The sequence below is a fragment of the Perca fluviatilis genome, chromosome 11 (genome assembly GCF_010015445.1).
Source record: "Perca fluviatilis chromosome 11, GENO_Pfluv_1.0, whole genome shotgun sequence".
In the NCBI taxonomy this organism is placed as follows: domain Eukaryota; kingdom Metazoa; phylum Chordata; class Actinopteri; order Perciformes; family Percidae; genus Perca; species Perca fluviatilis.
This window is the reverse complement of record NC_053122.1, coordinates 26,022,585-26,042,646: the sequence shown is the minus strand read 5'-3', so window position 1 is coordinate 26,042,646 and position 20,062 is coordinate 26,022,585. Positions and strand designations below refer to the sequence as shown.

The window sequence follows — 20,062 nt, the reverse complement described above, 5'->3', positions numbered from 1 at the left end:
AAAAAAAAAAAGGAAAGAGTTTTGCTACTGAAAGAGTTGCTAGTCTATGTGCACATATATTCAAGTCAATTTTAAACCAGAGCTACAATGATTCACTCCAAATAAACTTTGTAATGAATAGAAAGAGTTTGAGGATTTGAAACAGGAACTCACTGTTCTTGAGAGGAACTACATTTGAGTCAAGTACTTGTGACTACTCAGATGATCTGCAGATATTATTGGAATCTGGGGGGAGAAAACAGACAGGGATCAAATGAAGCATCCCAAACTGAAAAAAAAAACAACCACTCAAAGCAGAACACAGATCAACACATTTTAACCACATCCTCTCGCAGTGAGACAAGTTCAAATACTGAGAAAAAAAAGGACAAAGATAACAAAATAGACAAAGCAATTTGGCTCGAGTTTCAGTTGTGACATGTCAATAACAATCCAGACACTTCTGGACAGCAGGGAGGGAGACACGAGGGTTTAAGGGAAGCGAGAGATGAGGGGGGGGCAGAGGGCAACTGTCAGTGAGGTGGCTCCCCCATGCAAATCTAAGTCCTCCATGTTGTTGACCTGCACACCTCAGTAAAATGCAGAAAACTGGTCCTGGATCAAGACTGCTAACATGATGATGAGTCATCCTACATTTTTACTGGTATTATAAAGTAGTACAATGTAATTGACTGCTTACAATGTTGCAAATCTTCTTACAGACTGGTTTTTAGAACTTTTCTGACTTTAATAATGAATATGTCCATTTTAAACACGAGAAACATGGTAGAGCATTGCTGGAAGCAGCAGCGGAACCACCCCTAAAAAAGCCAACCACCAAAGGGCACAGATAGCAACATTTGCACAAGCTATGCAAAGGTCGCTCTAAAGATTTTTAATAAAACCACCTTATACATACCAATTGCATGTATTCGTTGGTAGTCAACTTTGATAAGGAAGAGTCCTCAAAATGGGAAAGGACAAAAATCGAGGTTACAATTAGGACAAACATTAAAATACAATACAGTATGTTTTTTTTTCCCAGAAAGACAGATAGATCTAAGAAACGTATGAATATTGTGGTTAGAGTTTAAACTTGCCACAGTATGATATGTGTACACATGTTGGACTTGTGTAGGCCAACAAGAGGGAGTACCGCCTTTTACCCAACCCACCCCTCGCTGTAAGACACAAGCATCCCCAGATTGAGAGAGAGAGAGAGAGAGAGACTAGAGAGAGAGAGACTACATAGAGAGAGAGACAATGATAGAGAAAGAGAGAGACGAGAGAGAGAGATACACTGATAGAGAGAGAGAGACTAGAGAGAGAGACGAGAGATAGAGACTGATAGAGAGAGAGATGAGAGAGAGACTGATAGATAGACAGATAGAGAGAGAGAGAGAGAGAGAGAGAGAGAGAGAGAGAGAGAGAGAGAGAGAGAGATTGGTAAAGGTGCAAACCTGATTGGTGGAGGCAGTTGCGAAGGGGTTTGTGGCAGATGTGTTGGCTGCAGTGGCTGGAGTACCACCGTGCATCATGGGAACTTTTTTTGGAGGGAAAATCATGTAAGCAAAAATACATAGAGGAGCAGTGTAGCCACATACACACCAGGCAAATGAGGGCAGGAGAAGGAGAGAGAGGGGGAGTCAGAAGAGAGGGCTTCGATTTAACTGGTTCCCTTTCTTCCCTCTGCCAATGCTGATAAGAGGTCTTGTGATTTGAGAACTTGATGTGACACAGTGTAGCTGCAGCAGCAGTGACTTACTTCTGGATTTGTGTGTATTATTAGTCATAAAATGCTGTACTTTAATAATACTGTACTTTCTTGGTAAAAACCAGATAAGAGCACAGTTTAAAACAGTTCTACAAAGAAATAACACAAGTCTTTAAGGCAGAGGAGATAAGGGGAAGGTTGTAATTGAACTCCCTCTGTTTTTTTTTATTAATTAAAAAAAAAAATCAATATCTGTCAGGTTAGACCAGCCGAAAGCCAAGTTTAGAGCGGCATGATAACGAGAGTGGCCAAGCAATACACTGTATAGTGGGTGTACACATGAAATTAACAAAATAGAGGTCAGTGAAATTGATTATGAACAACAACAGCTGACAGAGAGGTAATTAACAACATTAAAATGTCACAATATTTGTCTTTCCTTATGTGGACTCTTGCTTATGCTTCAAATTCATAAACATTTATCTTCACGCAACTAAAACAGTGACTCTCAGGTCACCAAAATCTCATCACAAAGTGGCCATAGATTCAATACAGTAGATTTCGCAGGATGGTTTCATTTTGATGACGTGCGAGTCACAGACTGACATGAGGTTACAGACAACTGAAGAAGGAAAGCTGGAACCTACCAACGCCGCCTGCAGGTGTCATGCACAATATTGAGCCTGCCCATCATGCAGTGCAACAGGAAGTGGATTGGATAGGGAAGAGAAATCAAAACAGCCCATCACAAGGTTTGTTAGAGTGAGGGGAGAGATAAGGTGGGGGAAAAAAAGGTTAATATCTCTTGGACACAGTCATCAGCGATTGGAATAGGCAAAGTGGTGACATCATCACATCTCTTTTTAATCAACTGAGAGTGTGAATCTAAACATTTGTCTACAGTGCATTGCGTATGAATGTGTAATACAACAAGAGTGATAGTGCGGTTATGATTGTAACTATCGAGTATTAAACATTACATACACACTCTAGACAGGAGTGAGGAGAACAGCAGATGTGTACAGAAGCCTGACTCTGTGGCCTGCTGTTTGTTACCATTAACCAACCCATCCAGCCCCGTCCTTACCAGCCCCAGCCAAAGCCCCGGCAATGCTTTCTCATCAAAACATGAGTAATCACACCATGGACACTACAATCTAACAAACTAGTAAACCAAGTTATGTCCTTTCTCCTACAAACATCCATGCCTTCCTCATTCAGCCTACATGTATTAGGAGGAGCAGGTAGCTACTGTATGTGGCGTTTTATTAAAGCAATTAGTAGGCAGAAAGACATTCTAACCCATTCTTAACAACTAGTGGCCATGCAGTGCCATACAAAGCATAATGCACAAATTTGTTAAAGCATTCTTAGCTTTTCAATTGCAATTTGAGGAATGTTCAACCCTTTCTGGCTTCTAATGAAATCTAGAGCTTTTTTTTTATATTATGCTATGTGTACGACTTTCTTTGTAAGTTCCCTCTATCTGAAGACATAGAAGTTGATGTATAGTCCACAACCAGTCTGCTCTGTCCTGCAATCTACCACCTTTCCCAACCCCAGACAAACAGGAGCCAGGTTAGACCAATCCAGGCCTCCTCTGGGTGGTCAGAGCATTAGTGGAGGTTGCTTTGGGAGCCATACCTGATGGGAGGAAAGCAGCCTGCTGCTGAAACTGCATGCTGGCCAGGGCCTGTTGGTACTGGAGCATGCTGGTGTTAAACATGGCAGTGGCCCCGTTGGCCTTCTCCAGGGCTGCCCGCTTGGGCATTTGAGCCATGACATTAGGGGTGATGCCCTGCCCAGCCAGATGGAGGGAGGTCAGTGAAAATTGAAAATAAAAAAAAAAGATATAGAAAGAGAGAGAGAGAGGTGCGTGGAAAAGAGAGAGAGAGAGAGATAGAGGGTGTGTTGAAGAGAGGCCAAAACGGGAAAGAAAAGAAAAAGGTAAATACGTTAGAGGACATCATATAAACAGCATCACAACATCCTTGTGTGTACAACAACAACAAAGACAATATCATCATATCATCAGTAGCAAGCAAGCAGCAGTCTGACACAAGTACTACACAAGCAGGAGCATGGTGCTTACTGGAGCTACTGGCTAACAAGCATATTTATTATATTTCATCAGGAAGCTTACTTGGATTATTCATTTTGTACTCCTAGGGCTGACTAAATGCAACATGAGCAAGCAGTAACAATTAAAACAATAAGGCTGCTAATAGGAGGTGGAACAGGTAGGAAGCACAGAGAGAGGGAGGCTGCACTGCTAGCTCCATGATAAACTGTGTAAGCCATGTTTAAGTGATGGTTCACTCTCAGCCAAATGTCAAAAATGGTCTCAGGCCAAGGGACACGAATCAGCTGTTTAAAGCTACTTTTCTGGCGTGAATATTTACACCATAAAATGCTCTGAATGTGGATTTTGTCTTGGCATGAGGCCATCCTTGAGATCTGAATATCTGTGACAAGATTTGATGAAGGAGTGAACTATCATTTGAACCGTAATCATCTGTTATGGTGTTCCTCTTAGCCCCACCCTTATCCATCTTACATGCACTAGTAACACAGACATGCACACATTTAATTGAGCTGCTCCACAACACTGACCACTGACTTGGACATAAGTCTGAAGCCATGCCACCACTTATAGAAGCTCTACTTCCCTAGCCCTTGCTAACTTTTGTTAAACAGGCGACAGGTGATACATTGATTGTGGCTCCTTATCACAAATTCCACATTTGAATTTGTGTTTGAGGTGATTTCTACACGAAAGAAGATAGTTGTTTAGTGTTGGATGCAACCTGAACCCAGAAAGCCACAATCATTTTATCACAGGCAATAATGACAGATCAACAGGAGGAAAAGACAGACATTGCACTGAGACGACAACAAAAATAGCTAGGTATATTTGGTTAAAAACACTGCTCTACAACAAAGCCACATGCCAAGCTAAAAGGTGAAAGGTCATAGTACCAGGTCAAAGGTTGCGTCGAGGGGTCGCTTCAGTGATTTGACAGCCGACTGAGTCTTAATTAGCAGGCAGCGAGCACATGATGGCAATGGGCCAATGGGGTTCAAGCGCATTAACATAAACCAGCAAGCAGAGGTGCATCATGGGGGCAGCAGTGCAGTTTGGGTATAGGTGAGAAAAAACAAAAACAAATAAAAAAACAAATCATTGGAATGCAATATACAAGGGGATAACAGGACTAAGGCATGCACAGTGTGGACACTAGCTCTACTGCTCAACAGTTAAACGATCATCAATAATCAATGACAGCTACCAATCTACATTAGTTATTGTCACACAAAGATAGATGAATATAGCGATGAGAATATTATTCAGTCATTTCTTTAGGGTGGGTCTCTGAGGTATCGTATCGGACAGAAAATTACATGAAAGCACAATTCACAGGTTTCGGTTTCACTGTGCACATCGTAGTCAGGGTCACATTCGGCCCAAAGCTCTCAGCCTCGCTATGTCAATAAGAGCATGTAGAACACAGAACACTGTGGCTGTACTATTAGTCACAGGTGCTGTTACTGTGAGACAGCACAATATTTCCTTTTTGATAATGTCAAGAGGAAGAGAAGTAATAGATAGGAAGTGCAGAAACAATGGTGTCACAAGTAAGACCAGGCCATCAGAGAAAGAGAGAGAGAGAGAGAGAGAGAGAGAAAGAGAGAGGAACTCGCTCTCTGCTTGTGGTACGGGATGAAATGAACAAGGAACTAGACAATCTTTTTTTTTTTTTAGGAAGGAAAAAAGCTTAATGCACTCATTGAGAATAATGTACCATTGTCCGATCCTTCTTCATATCATCCCGTTCTGAGCAGACTTTACCCAAACCACCTAACACCTACACATTTGACCTGGCAAAAGCAGAACTCAAAAAGCTAAAGGAAGGTGAGACACTTTCAAAAACATGAATGTGAATATGAGCCACAGAACAAATTCCCTGCTGGGTAATTGAACTTCTAGTAAATAGCCCTGATATAAAATGAAGAACTTCCTCAAAATTGCACCTGTAAGCCTGTTACTGTATGTAGGTGTGAAAGAGTGTGACCACGCTTGTACAGACTGCTCACCATGGCCGCGGCGGCTGTGGCCTGGTTCACCTGGTGCTGGGCAGCTTTAATTTTGGCCTGCAGATGGGCCGGCGGGTGGAAGTACTTGCACTTTTCCCGGGAGCAGCGACCCTTGATGTAGTCCATGCACACGGTGACGGTGTTGTCGTTGGTGTCGATCATGGTGCTGTCTGAGGGGTGGGCGAAGCGACAGTCGGTCTCCCCCCGGGAGCAGTTGCCCCTCTGATATTCCCGACACACCTGGACAGAGATCATGAAAAGACGGGGAGTTAGACCTAGAAATTCATGTGGAACAGTCCCAAAAAGAACATTTCCTGCTCGGTGCATCTGTGTTTTTATGTAGAATATATCAAGTATGACTCACCAAGCCTTTACTCTGTCATTAGAGAGAGTGTGTAGTTACATTTAGCTTAAAAATGCACGAGACCTGCAGTTCAATAAATAGATTAAAGTGCTTTGCAAGGTAATATTCCTCCTGCTGTGTCAAGTCATTTTCTAGGCCTACCTCTGTACAATATCCTTTCACACCAAACACAAGATCTGTACAGATTATGCAGCGTGCTTCCTGTATAACTGGAACCGTTAGATGTTGAGTTCCTGTCCTTGTTAGTGAATAAATATTACACAGAGGAAGGTGCTGAAGCTTTAGCCCAATAAACCTAGAATGTTATAACGGTTTTCTTTATGAAGAACTGTATTTTGTTTTTTGGAGCATGAGTCGGACATTTTTTAAAGTCTATATGTGAGACACCAGAGGGCAGCACTTTCTTTTAATTTAGACGTATCATGAATGAACACGTGGGTATTACTTATCTTCAACTCACTCTGCTTTTCTGCAGTGTGTCAGCAGTGCATGTTTGAACTTAGATAAATGTGTGCTCCAGAAAGACAATAAAGGTAACAGTTGCATTTCTACTCGACTTTTTCATTTTACTGACGCGACTGAAAAGAGGAAACACATTGTACAACATGTATGCTCTACTAAACTCACAAAACTGCTTTTGGATGACCTTGCATTTCTAGGCCTATTGTGTGGTTTTGCGATTCCTTTTTCTCTCAAAATCATTAGGCTTATTTCTAGACTCAACAATCACACCACCAGCTGCACTAGAGGAAGAAGGCACGGTAGCCTGGATAGACCAGAATGCAACGCTGCAGCAAAACCTGTTATGATTTTAAAAGGGGTTAAAATTCTGAGTTTTACTGACTTTGTTGTTGCTATACTATAACTGGTGCAGTGGAAATCATTACTGCTCTTTCTACTCAAGGTAATATTCAACAGGCTCATCTCTGGTGCTTGTCTATTGGTATTTTGTGAAGCGTACTGGGCGTAAGCAGTGCACAAACTGCACTGGAACTACAGTAGCGGAGGCAGATTAAGTGTGAGAGTGAGTTGATGAAAAACAACTCTTAATTACAAAGCAACTCTTGGAATGCACTCGGCATCATAAGCAGATGAAAAACTACGCTTTATGATTTTTCCAAGTTTTATTTTCATCGAACTTCTCTTTTGCATAATGGAGCCTGCTTATAATATCACAGTTCAGTTTTAGGAACAGTTATTCTTACAGTATGCTTGTTAAAAACCACTTAAAAATGTGTGTCTTGTTTACAAGCTCATTATCATACTGGGAGACTCCACTCCGACTAAGAAACACACATCATGAAGTAGAGTTTTCCTGGTACTTAGGGAGGAGTGGGTTGATTCTATGCTGCATATAATCTGGAGAAAAAACTGGTTCTAATCATCAGTGTGTCTGTTACCTCAAGTCTATCTGTTCTCAGCAGTTTCTGGGCTGCAGCAGCGGCAGAGTTGGGGCCTTGGTTGACGTTGGGGCTGGAGGCCATGAGGACAGGGGTGCTGGACATTATCTCTTGGGGCATCAGGCCTGGTGACATAGGGCTCAGGTAGGGATTAAAGGCTGCGGCTGCAGCTGCTGCTGCGCTGGCGTTGGAGGCCATGCCTGGCGACATCGAGAACATGGGCTGGAAGAGGACCAAATAAAAGCAGGAGAATGAAATGACTGTGGCGAAAATGTACACATAAACCACACCTGTGGGTTTTTTGTATGGGGAAAATAATAGAGAGGGACTGACGGAAAGACAAATCAAAAGACTGAAAAAGCCACGCAGACAGTGAAGGAGCTGTATATGTGTGAGCTTTTACATGTATGTGGTCTCACCGTGGGCAGCAGCTGTGGTGTGTTCATACGTGTGTGTCCTCTCACCATAGGTGGTAGCTGCGTGGCAGGCATCATGGCGTTGGCGAGCTGCATCTGTTGGGCGAGCATGGCCATGTTCTTCTGCTGGATCAAGTTGTTCCTGCCATTGATCTCCAGCTGGGTCTTTAGGTGGGCAGGAGGGTGCAGGTACTTGCAGTTCTCCCTGGAACAACGGCCCTAAAGGAGGCACGCGGAAGTGACAAAATGGAACAACAGAGTCAGAATGACCCATTTACTGCAGGTTTGGCTGCATTCACATTGGAAATATGGTAACCGTACACTTTATGGGCATGTTGAAATTACCAGTGTCAAGTTCTTGTGGGAATATCTTGGATTCAAACTGATGACGTTTGTAAGTTTGTAAAGTTGACTTGTGGCTTTGTGCTTGCGGCATGTCTCTATGTATGACAATGCTGGTCTGTATTTCAGTCCAACATTCATGATTCTCAGACGATGAATCCTAATGACTTCCGATCCCCTGACTTTTCCTCTGGTGCGACCATGAGGTTGACATTTGTGGTTAATGTCTCAACAACTATTGGATAGCCTGCTACAGACATTCATGTTTCCCTCAGTATGAACTGTAATAACTTTGGTGAACCTCTGACCTTTCATTTCATACCATTATCTGGCCAAAATTTCAAGTTGTCCAATACTTTGGTTTAAATAACTGCAAAACTAATGGCATTCCCATCAGTCTCAGCATTTTGTGTTTAGCGCTAATTAGCATGGCAACATGCTAAACTAAGATGGCGAACATTTTAAACATACTTGCTATACATCAGCATGTTCCCATAGTCACAGTGAAAATGTTGCCATGCAGACGTTAGCATTTAGCTCAAAGCACCGTTGTCCCAAAGTACATTACATGACATGGCTGTAGACTCTTAGTCTTGTTATGATCTTTTGTACTCCAATAGTCTGAGCTTCCCCTCAATGCAGACTAATTAAAATAGTATACTGAATGTAGCACCTGGAAATAACCCTTTTGAAAGTATTTTAGTTTGCTTACACATATTTTAATCTGTATTCTGTTAAGTAATGTATTGAGACATGTAGTTTTATTATAAGTTATGCATTTCTTCACCTACACGAGTAGTGATTTGTTGTTACAAGATACTGCAAGAAACCATAGAATAAGACACGTTTTCAGGTTGTAGTCAAGGCCATAGGATGAGGACACAGAGTGTGTGTGTGTGTGCGATGATGTACTCTTGAACTTGCTGTTTTGTGATAAGTCTTGCTGGGAAGGAATGAAACTGAACTTGTATACACTACTAGCACCGCTGCGGTCTGAGTGGTGTAACATGAGCATTAACAAATCACAATGTGACTATGGCAAGCAGACTTGTTTTTGGTTACGTGCAACATCATGACATCAAAAATTGTGTAAATGCTCAATGTCAGACACTCAAATTCTCATTAGGTCTGGGCTAAGTTCACCACTAATTGTTAACGGCTTGCTATTTCTGTCAGTCCCAGCAGGGACATGTGTACGTGTGCGTGTGCGTGTGTGTGTTAGCCCCAGGAGGTAATGACGGACAGTGTAGTGCTGCTCTCCAGAGGTCCATCTTAGCTACATGTCTAACTAATGCTAAAAATACTGTCCACTCATATGATCCGTATATATTGTATCAGCAGTCATCCGGAGGTCACACATCAAAGTCTTCAAATAATTATCTCAGACAGGGATCCCTTTTTGCTGCCTGCTGTTGAGTATCCAATTAAACCTTTAGTCTGGAGAGGAGTCTAAGAAAAAGTCTGAAACACACGCACATTCTCATGCAAGCAAGAATGCATACACATCAATGCACGCATGTCGGGGTCATGTTCGGCTAACAGGTGGCAGATACACGTCACACAAACATAACACAAACGCACGCACAAAAACGTCCACAGTTTAAGAAAGCTGTGTATTTACTTTCAGTCCTGCGGCACAGCTGAGCTGACTGTGGCAGCCTGTGCTTTGCCTCGCTGACAGAGCTGTCCCCACTGGGATTCATCTCTATACCCCGTCATGACTTCATTCCTCTTTCTCTCAACTCCTTCCCTTTCGCTGACACTGGAGCACCGGACAGGTGCTAGGGAATGGGGTGGGGGATAAGGAGCAGAGAGGGGGGACACTTAAATAGCAGGGGGGAGGCTCTCTTTACGATTTTTTGTTTAGTCCACTTGTCTGAAGTTGTTATCTCAAGTTCTCATTGGATCTCCTTTTAAAGGGATTTCTTAAAGATTGTGTTGCATCAATACAGAATGCATGGAGTGGGACTACAGCCATGTCTCTTCTATTCTGTGTCCCTGTTATCTTTGTTACTGTACAGAAGGTAAGACTTCAGTAACAGAAGGGAGCACATGGATTATGGTAACAAAATCTTGAGTGAAGAGCTAACTGACGCAAAATATTATAAATGATATGTGTGTCTTACTTTTAAAATAAGCTAAAATTGGCTGACATACTGTAGATGAAAAAGTGCATAAAGTGAAGCATGAGATATTTTCCTTTTGACGTAAAGACAAAAGCACACCCAAACACATAGAGCCATAAACACGGCATTTATAATGGATTTAATAACCTCTCACAATGTGTGTGATACACTTTCAGTGCATCAAAGATACAAGCAAAAAAGGAATATGTCACAGTTTTTGTATAGTATGGAATAAAATTGCTTATATAACTTTATATTCATTTCCAAGGGCAATTTAGGGGCAATGTTGATTGATGAATTGATTGATTGATTAATTAATTAAAGGAAATTTCAACAAAAGCATAACTTTCCATGCCAAGGTGAAGGTTTCCAGTCCAGGTTGTGTACGCATAGGTTTAGCTGGTATTCAGAAGAATTCTGACACTGTCAACACTCAGAGGTGTGTGTGTGTGTGTGTGCTTGTGTGTGGAAAGTGAGCGAGTGTGTCTTGCATTTGTGAAACAAGAGGAGATGAAACCAGGTTCTAATAGCACTTATCCACAAAGTGACAATGGCATGCAGCAAGGGGAGGGAGTGAGAGTGTGTGGAGAGATAGTGTGTGTTACGTGAGTTGGCGTGTGTGTGCGGAGGGAGTTGCCAAGGCATGGAGGATCATGTTGCGTTCACCCCATATGACCCTGTCTGTCGAGCGCAGGATTCACACTTGCAGTGGTTTATGCATGGGTTAAGGTGGTACTGTAACGTTTAAGAAAGAAACACGTGGCTCTGACTTGAGCTAACATTTGCCATTCTGCCGAATCACGCAAAGAGAAATGCCATCAACCAACACAGGCAGCCATTTTGAAACAAAGAATCAGGTCCCAGAAGAGGAAACGTCAGGCTGCATAAGTGGAAGAGAGAGAGTCATAGTGACTCCATAGCGAGAGAGCGCCGGGCTGCGTCAGGGAAATTTTAGAACTTGCAGAAGTGATTAGTGTGGGCCATCACATGCAGGGAGGAGAGAGAGAGACTAGAGAGAGAGAGAGAGAGAGAGAGAGAGAGAGAGAGAGAGAGAGAGAGAGAAAAATGGAGATGCAGACTGAGAGAAGGAGAAGAAAGACGCCGCCCCTCTCACATCATGTTTGTGGCTGTTATCATGACATCAGCGGCCTTGAGGAGCAGCAAGAGACGGTGTCCACGGCAACAGAGCAGCCGGACCCACTGCTCTAACAACACAGTTATTCCTGGAATCTTCCTGATCGCTGGCAGATACAGGAAAGAAAATACTAGAGATACAACCAACCCTGAAGACATAACTATTCCAAGAGTAGAGGGCATCCAATCACCACCCCTCTCTGTCCTGTGTCCTGGTCTTTTTGTGTGTCTGTGCTGCTAATACAACCATCAGGAAAAAGCTGATTCTCGATGCATGTTAAAGATATCATCTTCAACGTTTCAAATCGCTCGAGGGATTCAAATTTCGGAACACAGAATTATATTATCTCATTATACCAACACAATTTAAAGGTAATTATGCAAATAAAATAGACCCATAGAAGGTTTCAAATCACATTTGTCATGGCCCAGTGAGAAAATACCTGATGAGAATGGGATTAGTGAATGAAGTGATTTGTCATTACTCCATGCTTATGCCATAAATTATGAAAACAATGAAGCGAGCCGCTTCGGAGCGATTTAGCCACATCATTAGTTGATTCCCCAGTGTCGGTTCAGGTTGATGAGCAGAGAGTAGTTACATATGTGTCTTCATCATCCAAAATGTGTTTCAGGAATGTTTTTTCCACTTTGGGTTATCCAGTTCTACAGCTGCATATTATGACATATTATCATAGCTCCTTTCACACTGCACGTAGCCTAAAGCTAAGAAAGTGTTCACACTGGCACAATCCTGGCACTTTCCAAGTGGGCTAACCCCAACTTTAGCCTAGCCCTAGGCCCTTCTCTGGGGCAAGGTTAGCCCCGAGATTGTAGGGTTAACCCCTAAAAAAACCTGGGGCTAACAGTTGCCAGTGTGAAACAAGGCTCTTGGAATGTATACTGCTGCTTGCTGTTAACAGAAGAAGTTGTAGAATGTTAACATTAGGTATGTGTTTCAACTGACACGTAACCCAGGCCTAGCAGAAGTGGAGTGTGAATTGTACAGCCCTGGGCTCAGGCTAACCCTGAGAATATGGTGTGAAAAGCCCTCATATTGTTTTATCAAGGGCCACAATTCTAAAATGACAAAACCTAAAGATATATTAATAATACTGAATGAGAATATTTCAAATAAATTGTTTTTCAATGTATAAAAATGACTACTTATATGTAGGCCTACAAATTGCAAAATGACTACTACTAGAAGAAATTAATAACTGGTTTAAACGAATGTACAGTGCAATACAGATTGCAGGTTACATTACAGAATAAATATTCGTTCAGATCTCATTTTGTAAAATATTTTACATTTGCTTGTCATCATTACTTTATATAACGATGACTTGTGGATCACAAACAATAACTTAATATAAAAACAATAATAACAACTGAATTTAATAACAACTGAACTTCCCGTGCCTTCTTTAGGTTCAGTCCAGACTCTGTTTTGTATTAGTAGTGGGGGGTCTGTATTTCTCCTGGTGAGATCAGAATTGCCAAACTCCAGGCCAAACAGGGAACAATAATCCCACTGGCTACCGTGCAGTCTGATTGATGATAAATTGGAATAACATGTCCCACCCTGATCACAGTCTCTTCTAACTCTGCCTCTCACCCGTAGACACACACACACACACACACCCTGCTTTTGTGACTGTGTGGGATTTAAACAAACAATGAACCAATGTGTAAAGAATGCTGGGTGTGGCTGCATCCCAATCCTTTGGAAAAGAACAAGTGAAGCATGCAGCAAGATGTGTGTGTGTGTGTTTGTGTGTGTATGTGAGGAAAAAGTGAGTGAAACAGTGGCAAGGTGAAGTAACACTGGCTTTAACTTAAGGGTTAGAGTACAAATATATCCAATACACCAGTGGTTCACAACCTTTTTGAATTACAACCCCTCACTACTGGTGGTTAATAATATGATGAATGGTTTAGGGCCACAATACATCTCTAATCTGCTGCTACGTCATGAACCGTCCAGACCTCTCAAGTCGTCTGGGGCAGTCTGTTGACTGTCCTCAGTATTGCGGCTGTAAGCAGTCCAACAAAGTGCTGCCGCGAGGGACTAAACACTGAGAGATGCATAAACACACTGTGACGCGCTCGAGATTGTATTGCAATGATTTATTCCTCCACACGTAAAATACAACTAGCACTGCAGTTACCAAATGTAAAGTTACTTTGTGAGTCGAAATAAGTGCGTTAGTGTGGCGGTCAACAGAAAGTGTGTCGCTCCCAGGCTCACACCCTCTCTGTCAAAAAACCCCAAAAACCCAGGTGAACAGGTGAAGCAAACAAATATATGTTATCACTTCCGCTCAAACTGCGATGAAAACGCCCACCACCTCCAATACAAGTGCACAACACAATAATCAACAAACAATACTAAACGAGAACGTCTCATGTCAGATCTATCTTACGACCCGTTCGGGAGCCATTGCAACAAACCATCAATCTAAATTTCCTTTGGGCTTTAAACTGTGGCAAGAACATTTACTAAAATTCTAAATTATTAAAAACTTGGAAAATCATTTCTGTTACACTAATTAACAGCTAGTGTATGTCTGTTTTACATCACTTATTTGCAGCATCGCCTATGCATATATATATATATATATATATATATATATATATATATATATATATATATATATATATATTGTCTGTTTTACATCACTTATTTGCGCATCGCCTATGCATAATATATATATATATATATATATATATATATATATATATATATATATATATATATATATATATATGTATTCTTATGTTTCTTTGATGTTCCAGTGTTGTGGTGTGAGACTCAGTTGTATATATATATATATATATATGTCTGTTTTACATCACTTATTTGCAGCATCGCCTTATGCATATATATATATATATATATATATATATATATATATATATATATATATATATATATATATATATATATATATGTATTCTTATGTTTCTTTGATGTTCCAGTGTTGTGGTGTGAGACTCAGTTGTATTGGGTTCTGGTGTGAAGCCACACTGTTCTCTGCCCTGCGTTCCAGTGACTTCTGTCCAAACATACGCAGAGATGAAAGTCCTTTCTCCTCACACACACTGTGAATAAAGCTTTGTTTTGCTGGAAAAGCAGCAGAGACTCAAAGGGCCAGGCCCGGTGGTTGGTCATTTTTGTCTACTGTGTGCTCAAATATGGCTCAAAATATAAAACATATCAACTCAGTCAAAATTCTGACTACTGGCAGATCATCTTACATGACATGGCAAACTGGAATTTCCTGATAGTCAGTGAAGAGCCATGCAAATTACTGGAAACATAGCAGTCCAAGAATATTCAGACGTGCTTGTGTGGTGTTATTGTTGCTACATTTGCAAGTATTGAGCCACCAAAAGCAATGAGAAATTCGCAATCAATAATACCCTTTTACAGTAAAGTACAATTGATTTTCTTTTTGGTTTTAGCCACTTAATTGTGCATTAAATTAGCAGTAAAGTTTATAAGGAGGGCAAGGAGGACATAAGAGATCTACGCAGTGATACTTGATGCAGGGTTGTTTCTCGCTGTGGCTTGCATTTCTATATCAGACCATGAACGCACACTCATACCCTTGTGATTATGTCTATATCTCCCTGTTGGGACTCAGTGTACACTGTGATCCATGCTGGAGCTTAATGGGATACGGAGGAGGGAGGGAGTGTTAATCTATGATAATAGTGGCAGTATGCCCCCGGTGACGCATTACCACCCTCACCAAACAACGACGATGAGAAAAAGGATTACGGGCTACAACACAGACCACACAGAGAGTGATGAGGTAAGATAGATTCAAAACATTGTTTGTGTGGTCAGAAAATGTTGGTGGATTTACAAAGTTTTAGGTAATCATTTAAAGTAATACTGTGCAAACTTAAGATGACAGCAGTCTCACTTGATGCTTCAAACATAAACACACATATGGATTAGACACAGTGGCAGCCACACAAACCTCACTATTTATAGACACACACACACACACACACGCACACACACACACACACACACACACACACACACACACACACACACACACACACACACAGCAATGAGTTATTCACACTTGAGAGAGTGTTGGTTCTCAGAAATGCCTCAGGTCAGATGTCACGTACACAGGAGCCCTGGATCCAAACTTAGACCTCTCTGTTTTTCTCCTGACTCCCCTCCCTCCCCCCACCCCCTCTCTATCTCTTTTCACACAAACATACTTTCATGTGACTTTATTTACGCCAGTTTTTTTTCTCTACAGTCTCTGTTCAATGCAGTGCTGCTTTCTTCTCCTGTAAAGGCTAACAAGGTTAGTTCGGTCCTTTTCATTATCAGTAATAACAGAGCTATCTTGCAGGTATTGATTTGAGCAGCAGCACTTTATGAAAGCCATCCAGTACTCGCAGTGTAAGTACGTAAGGTGGCCTGGGCACGTTCATTAAATCATCTCGGAGCTCCGCTTCCCAGCGGGAGACAGAAAGAAAAGTCATTGCGCAGAAATCACAAGGTCCAGGCAGCAGCAAGGCGTCAATAACAACGCTATTGTTTCTGAAACGACTGAAGTGTGCTCTTTTCTCACTCAGTCTGTAGGCCTCACAGGCTCAGAATCAAAGTCGGCCATGTATCTTAATCAGCCAGCCTTTCACAACTTTAAAGAGTAGTCATCTGGTGACATGCGAAACCAATGGTTAGACCTTGCTTCTAGTGCCTTAGCAGAGCATCTGCATTAATAGCAAATGTACTTTTATGATTCCCCACCATATAGATGGATTTATGTTCATGGGTTTTAAATCGTTAAGGAACTGTTATGCTTTAATGTGTGGATTCAACTACCATAACTGTCCTGAATAGCATTACAAATCACATGAACTTTGTCACAGACAGATAAGAAAATAGGAAGGGAAAGTGATCATATAAGGCAGAAGTAACAAAGGAAACTCTTTTCACCAAGATAAGAAAAGCCTACTGTATGCCTTCCCCACCTTTTTTATGCAGACTACATCCCTGCTTCTACCTCTTCAGAGTGGCAGCTTTACGATGCATCAAAAAACACTTCAAAAGCTGAAAGAAAGTTTAGAGGCATGCCACTGCTCCTTTTTCTCTTTTATATGCCGTTCTTTGATCCCCGTTGTCTGTTCTCCCTTTCTAACCCACACCGCTACCACCATTATCTGCACAGGGTTCATTTCCTTCTCAGGTTTGCGACACCTGGGTTGTGGAAACACGCAGAACAAGTCCCTTCTATCAACGGCCAAGTAATAACCACCGGGCAGATGATTAATTTAGTTTGCAGCACTAACAGATTCAATCTGGCATGTATTGTGCTAATCTGATCTCACAGACTGTAATCCTATCCACAGCTCTAATCCCACTGTCAACTGGCCTAATCCTGTTTCCTGCGTGCGATTATCTCCTTCGAATTTCACACTAGCAAAAGCGGGATGCTTTCACACTCCTCTCTCTCTCTCTCTCTTTCTCTCTCTCTCTCTCTCTCTCTCTCTAATTGCATTTTAAGAAGGGATTTTTGTATCACATTAACTCTTCAAATTTTTTCTCTCTTGAAAGGTGAGAAAAAAAAAAACTGACATATTCTCGTTTATTCTTTTCTATTCTATTAGGGTTACTGCAAATTTCTAAACAACATAAATGAACTCTACTTGCAGTTTTCAACGAATAGTCTAAATCCCATATCACTGAAATGAGAGTAGCTACAGCAACCAATGACATCTATTCAATCAGCCCAAAGTCCAGTCCAGAAGTCCAGACGTATTAACTGGCAGTGTGCAAATGCAAGTAATGCTAAATGCTACGACTGCTCATGATATATAAAGCAATATATTATGTACCTGGCGCCAGTATATGTAATGGACAATGTAGAGGATGCAGTGCACTGTGCAGTATGACTCCTGCAGTCTGTGTGTGTGTGTGACACAAAACTAATCAGGGCTAACACTAATTGGACCTCAGGTGGTGCCACTGTTTCAGGTCAAAAAACAAGGACACATGATGGATCATGACAAGCCAAAATGGAGATATGACATCATTTGTGAGAAAGTGGGTGATGTGTTGACTGCTGACTTGTTTCACTTCTCAGAGTTTTCGCTCAATGTCACATAATAATGTTTTTATAAAATGGGTATGTTTTGCAATTTTACAGTTAGGGTTGGATAATAATAATGAATATGAATCTGAGTATGTATTATTGAAATTGATATGAATTTGAGTATGTAGATATGAAATGGATATGTATTACTGCAATGGATACGGAATGTATATATGTATATATATATATGTATTTGCACTCATGTAGGAAACGCTGTGAATATAAATATTTTTAAAGGCTAAGTGGCAACAAGTTAACATTGTGGAGTCACTATGTATTCCTGAAATGGATGAGAAATTGATATGTGTAGTATTGCAGTTACATTACGATATGTATTACTTGTATGAATGTGAAATTTTGCACAAGTGACAGGTGTGTTTATTGAGAGCCACTCCCATCGATAAATGATTGTTAATTGTCTCGCACCTGGGGACCCAGAATGGGAGGATCAGAATGTATTTAAGACCACGGTTGTGTGTATTGTTGAAAATACTCTTGATGAAGGTCCAGAGGGACCGCAACGTTAGCTGTCTTTAATAAATGGCGATGCTGCAGCAAGAGCACAGTGCTGGATTTTCCTTTTTTCCAAAAGTTAGGGTTGGAGTCAGAGAAAAGGAGAAAGTAATTAACATCAGTGCCATGGGTTTGACAGGCCCAGACACCGTGATTTTGAGAAGGAATGTACTTTAAAAAAAACAAGAATGACACAGAGAGAGAGCAATTGAGTGAGTGAAAAACAGATGGACAGCTATCCTTGCTCTCTCACATTCTTGTGCCTTGCACCACCAGCGGGCGTCTCACCGTGTAGATTCTCTTTCACGTTTTGGCATCAACATAGAGATAAGAGGCAGGGTAAAGTTGACTGATATACCTAACAGCTGGCGAGGGGGAGGAGCAGCGTGAAAAGGTGTTGAGAGAGTTGAGTCTAAGTGAGTAGCTGTGCCCTCAAGCTCCTCTCCTCCTCTCTCATCTGTCTAATGGGAGGAAAATGGCAGAGCTGACAGACTGAAAAAGCCAACAAGAAAGAGAGAGAAACCGGAAGTTATAGACGGAGATGGATAGGGATAATTAGGAAAAGCCAGATCAGTTGTAAGGCTGAAGGTATATTAAGATTAAAACAATTTCACCTCTTAACATCCAGTTTTCCTTTTTTTTATTTTCCCTTGAGTAGCTTTAAAGTCCCTTAGATTACCTTGTAATCAAACCCCATTTTTGAAAGTATTTATGCCCGCCATTATTTCTGCATAGCATTTAAATGTATTCACATTCAGTAACGATCTCTTAATTTAGTAGTGGCGGAGTCCGCCATTCTTGTGCTGAATTGAGATCGCCTCCCTAAACACGAGGGATTCACAGGAAAATTATGCATCTCTGCAATCCAGGGAAAAGTGAAGTGTTTATCAGTGCGGTTAGCCACAAACCACGAACATGACAACGGCTGTTTTCGGCATTTTTTTTCTCTGTTAAAACAATGTGAGTTTGTATAGCTGCGACACACCGTTTACTCTTCTGCTGTATTAGGCAGCTGCTCAACGAGCGTTTGCTGAAGTATTAAACTGAGCTTTTATACTAAAGTCTTATTCCACATTGTCTGACAATATTCCATATATTCTGCGGTGGCTTGTTCCAGTTTTTAATCAAGCTATATGATGTCTTCACCAAGTCAAATATTTAAATCCAAGACTCATGTCTCCAAATGAAAATACATGTATTCTAGATGTAAATGGATGCATTTACATATTATTAGATGTCATACATGCATTGCAGTGCATCATTTTAGACCCCTTTATTCCTCAATTTAGTCTGATGTATGAAAATAAGGTTCTTTGGGTTAAAAGTGATGAAGATAGAAATGTTTTCATGCTAATGTCTGAAGGATGGAGCCAACGATAACGTCTATCTTGAAGTTCATGTCACAAGCATTACATAGTTGATACCTAGGCCTATGCAAAACTGGTTTGTATGAAGCTTTCATAAAAATAAAGCATGATGAGGGCTGTCTTTCTACAGTATGTGTGGATATAAAAAAGCCTTACCTTTATAGTGTATGAGTTCAAATAAATGTAAATGTTTGCTCTGATGTAGTTTCCTGTTTCATTTAATAGTTGCTTGGAAATCTATACATTTTAACCAATAAAAACGCATGAACATAATTATTATTATTAATCCACTAATACCAGCATAACTGGAATAACAACACTTCAATCTCGGCTTTAAATCGTCAATATTGATTAATTGGTGAAACAAACCCTCAAGCTATGTGAGGTTGTATGGTATGTCTGTGTGTTAGAGAGACAGAGACAGAGAGAGAGGCTAGAGAAGTAATCATTGTATCAGTGGTGTTATGAAGGGGCCCAGTGT

General features: G+C 41.0%; 1 protein-coding gene across 24 annotated transcripts in view; it reads right to left on the bottom strand.

Moving 5' to 3' along the window:
• Positions 1 to 20,062, bottom strand: part of LOC120567653 (muscleblind-like protein 1) — a 45,948-nt gene that overhangs the window by 3,523 nt on the left and 22,363 nt on the right. For 7 of the 24 annotated variants that reach the window (XM_039814591.1, XM_039814589.1, XM_039814592.1 and 4 more), the window contains 9 exons: positions 7,972 to 8,187; positions 7,553 to 7,774; positions 5,789 to 6,028; positions 4,673 to 4,726; positions 3,338 to 3,491; positions 2,341 to 2,376; positions 1,440 to 1,522; positions 899 to 943; positions 154 to 225 (listed from right to left, as the gene is read on the bottom strand). In XM_039814591.1, the coding sequence (XP_039670525.1) occupies positions 169 to 225; positions 899 to 943; positions 1,440 to 1,522; positions 2,341 to 2,376; positions 3,338 to 3,491; positions 4,673 to 4,726; positions 5,789 to 6,028; positions 7,553 to 7,774; positions 7,972 to 8,187 (1,107 nt within the window). In that variant the 3' untranslated portion in view covers positions 154 to 168. The remainder of the gene's footprint in view (positions 1 to 153; positions 226 to 898; positions 944 to 1,439; positions 1,523 to 2,340; positions 2,377 to 3,337; positions 3,492 to 4,672; positions 4,727 to 5,788; positions 6,029 to 7,552; positions 7,775 to 7,971; positions 8,188 to 20,062) is intronic. The other 17 variants (XM_039814593.1, XM_039814596.1, XM_039814594.1 and 14 more) reach the window with 17 other exon arrangements.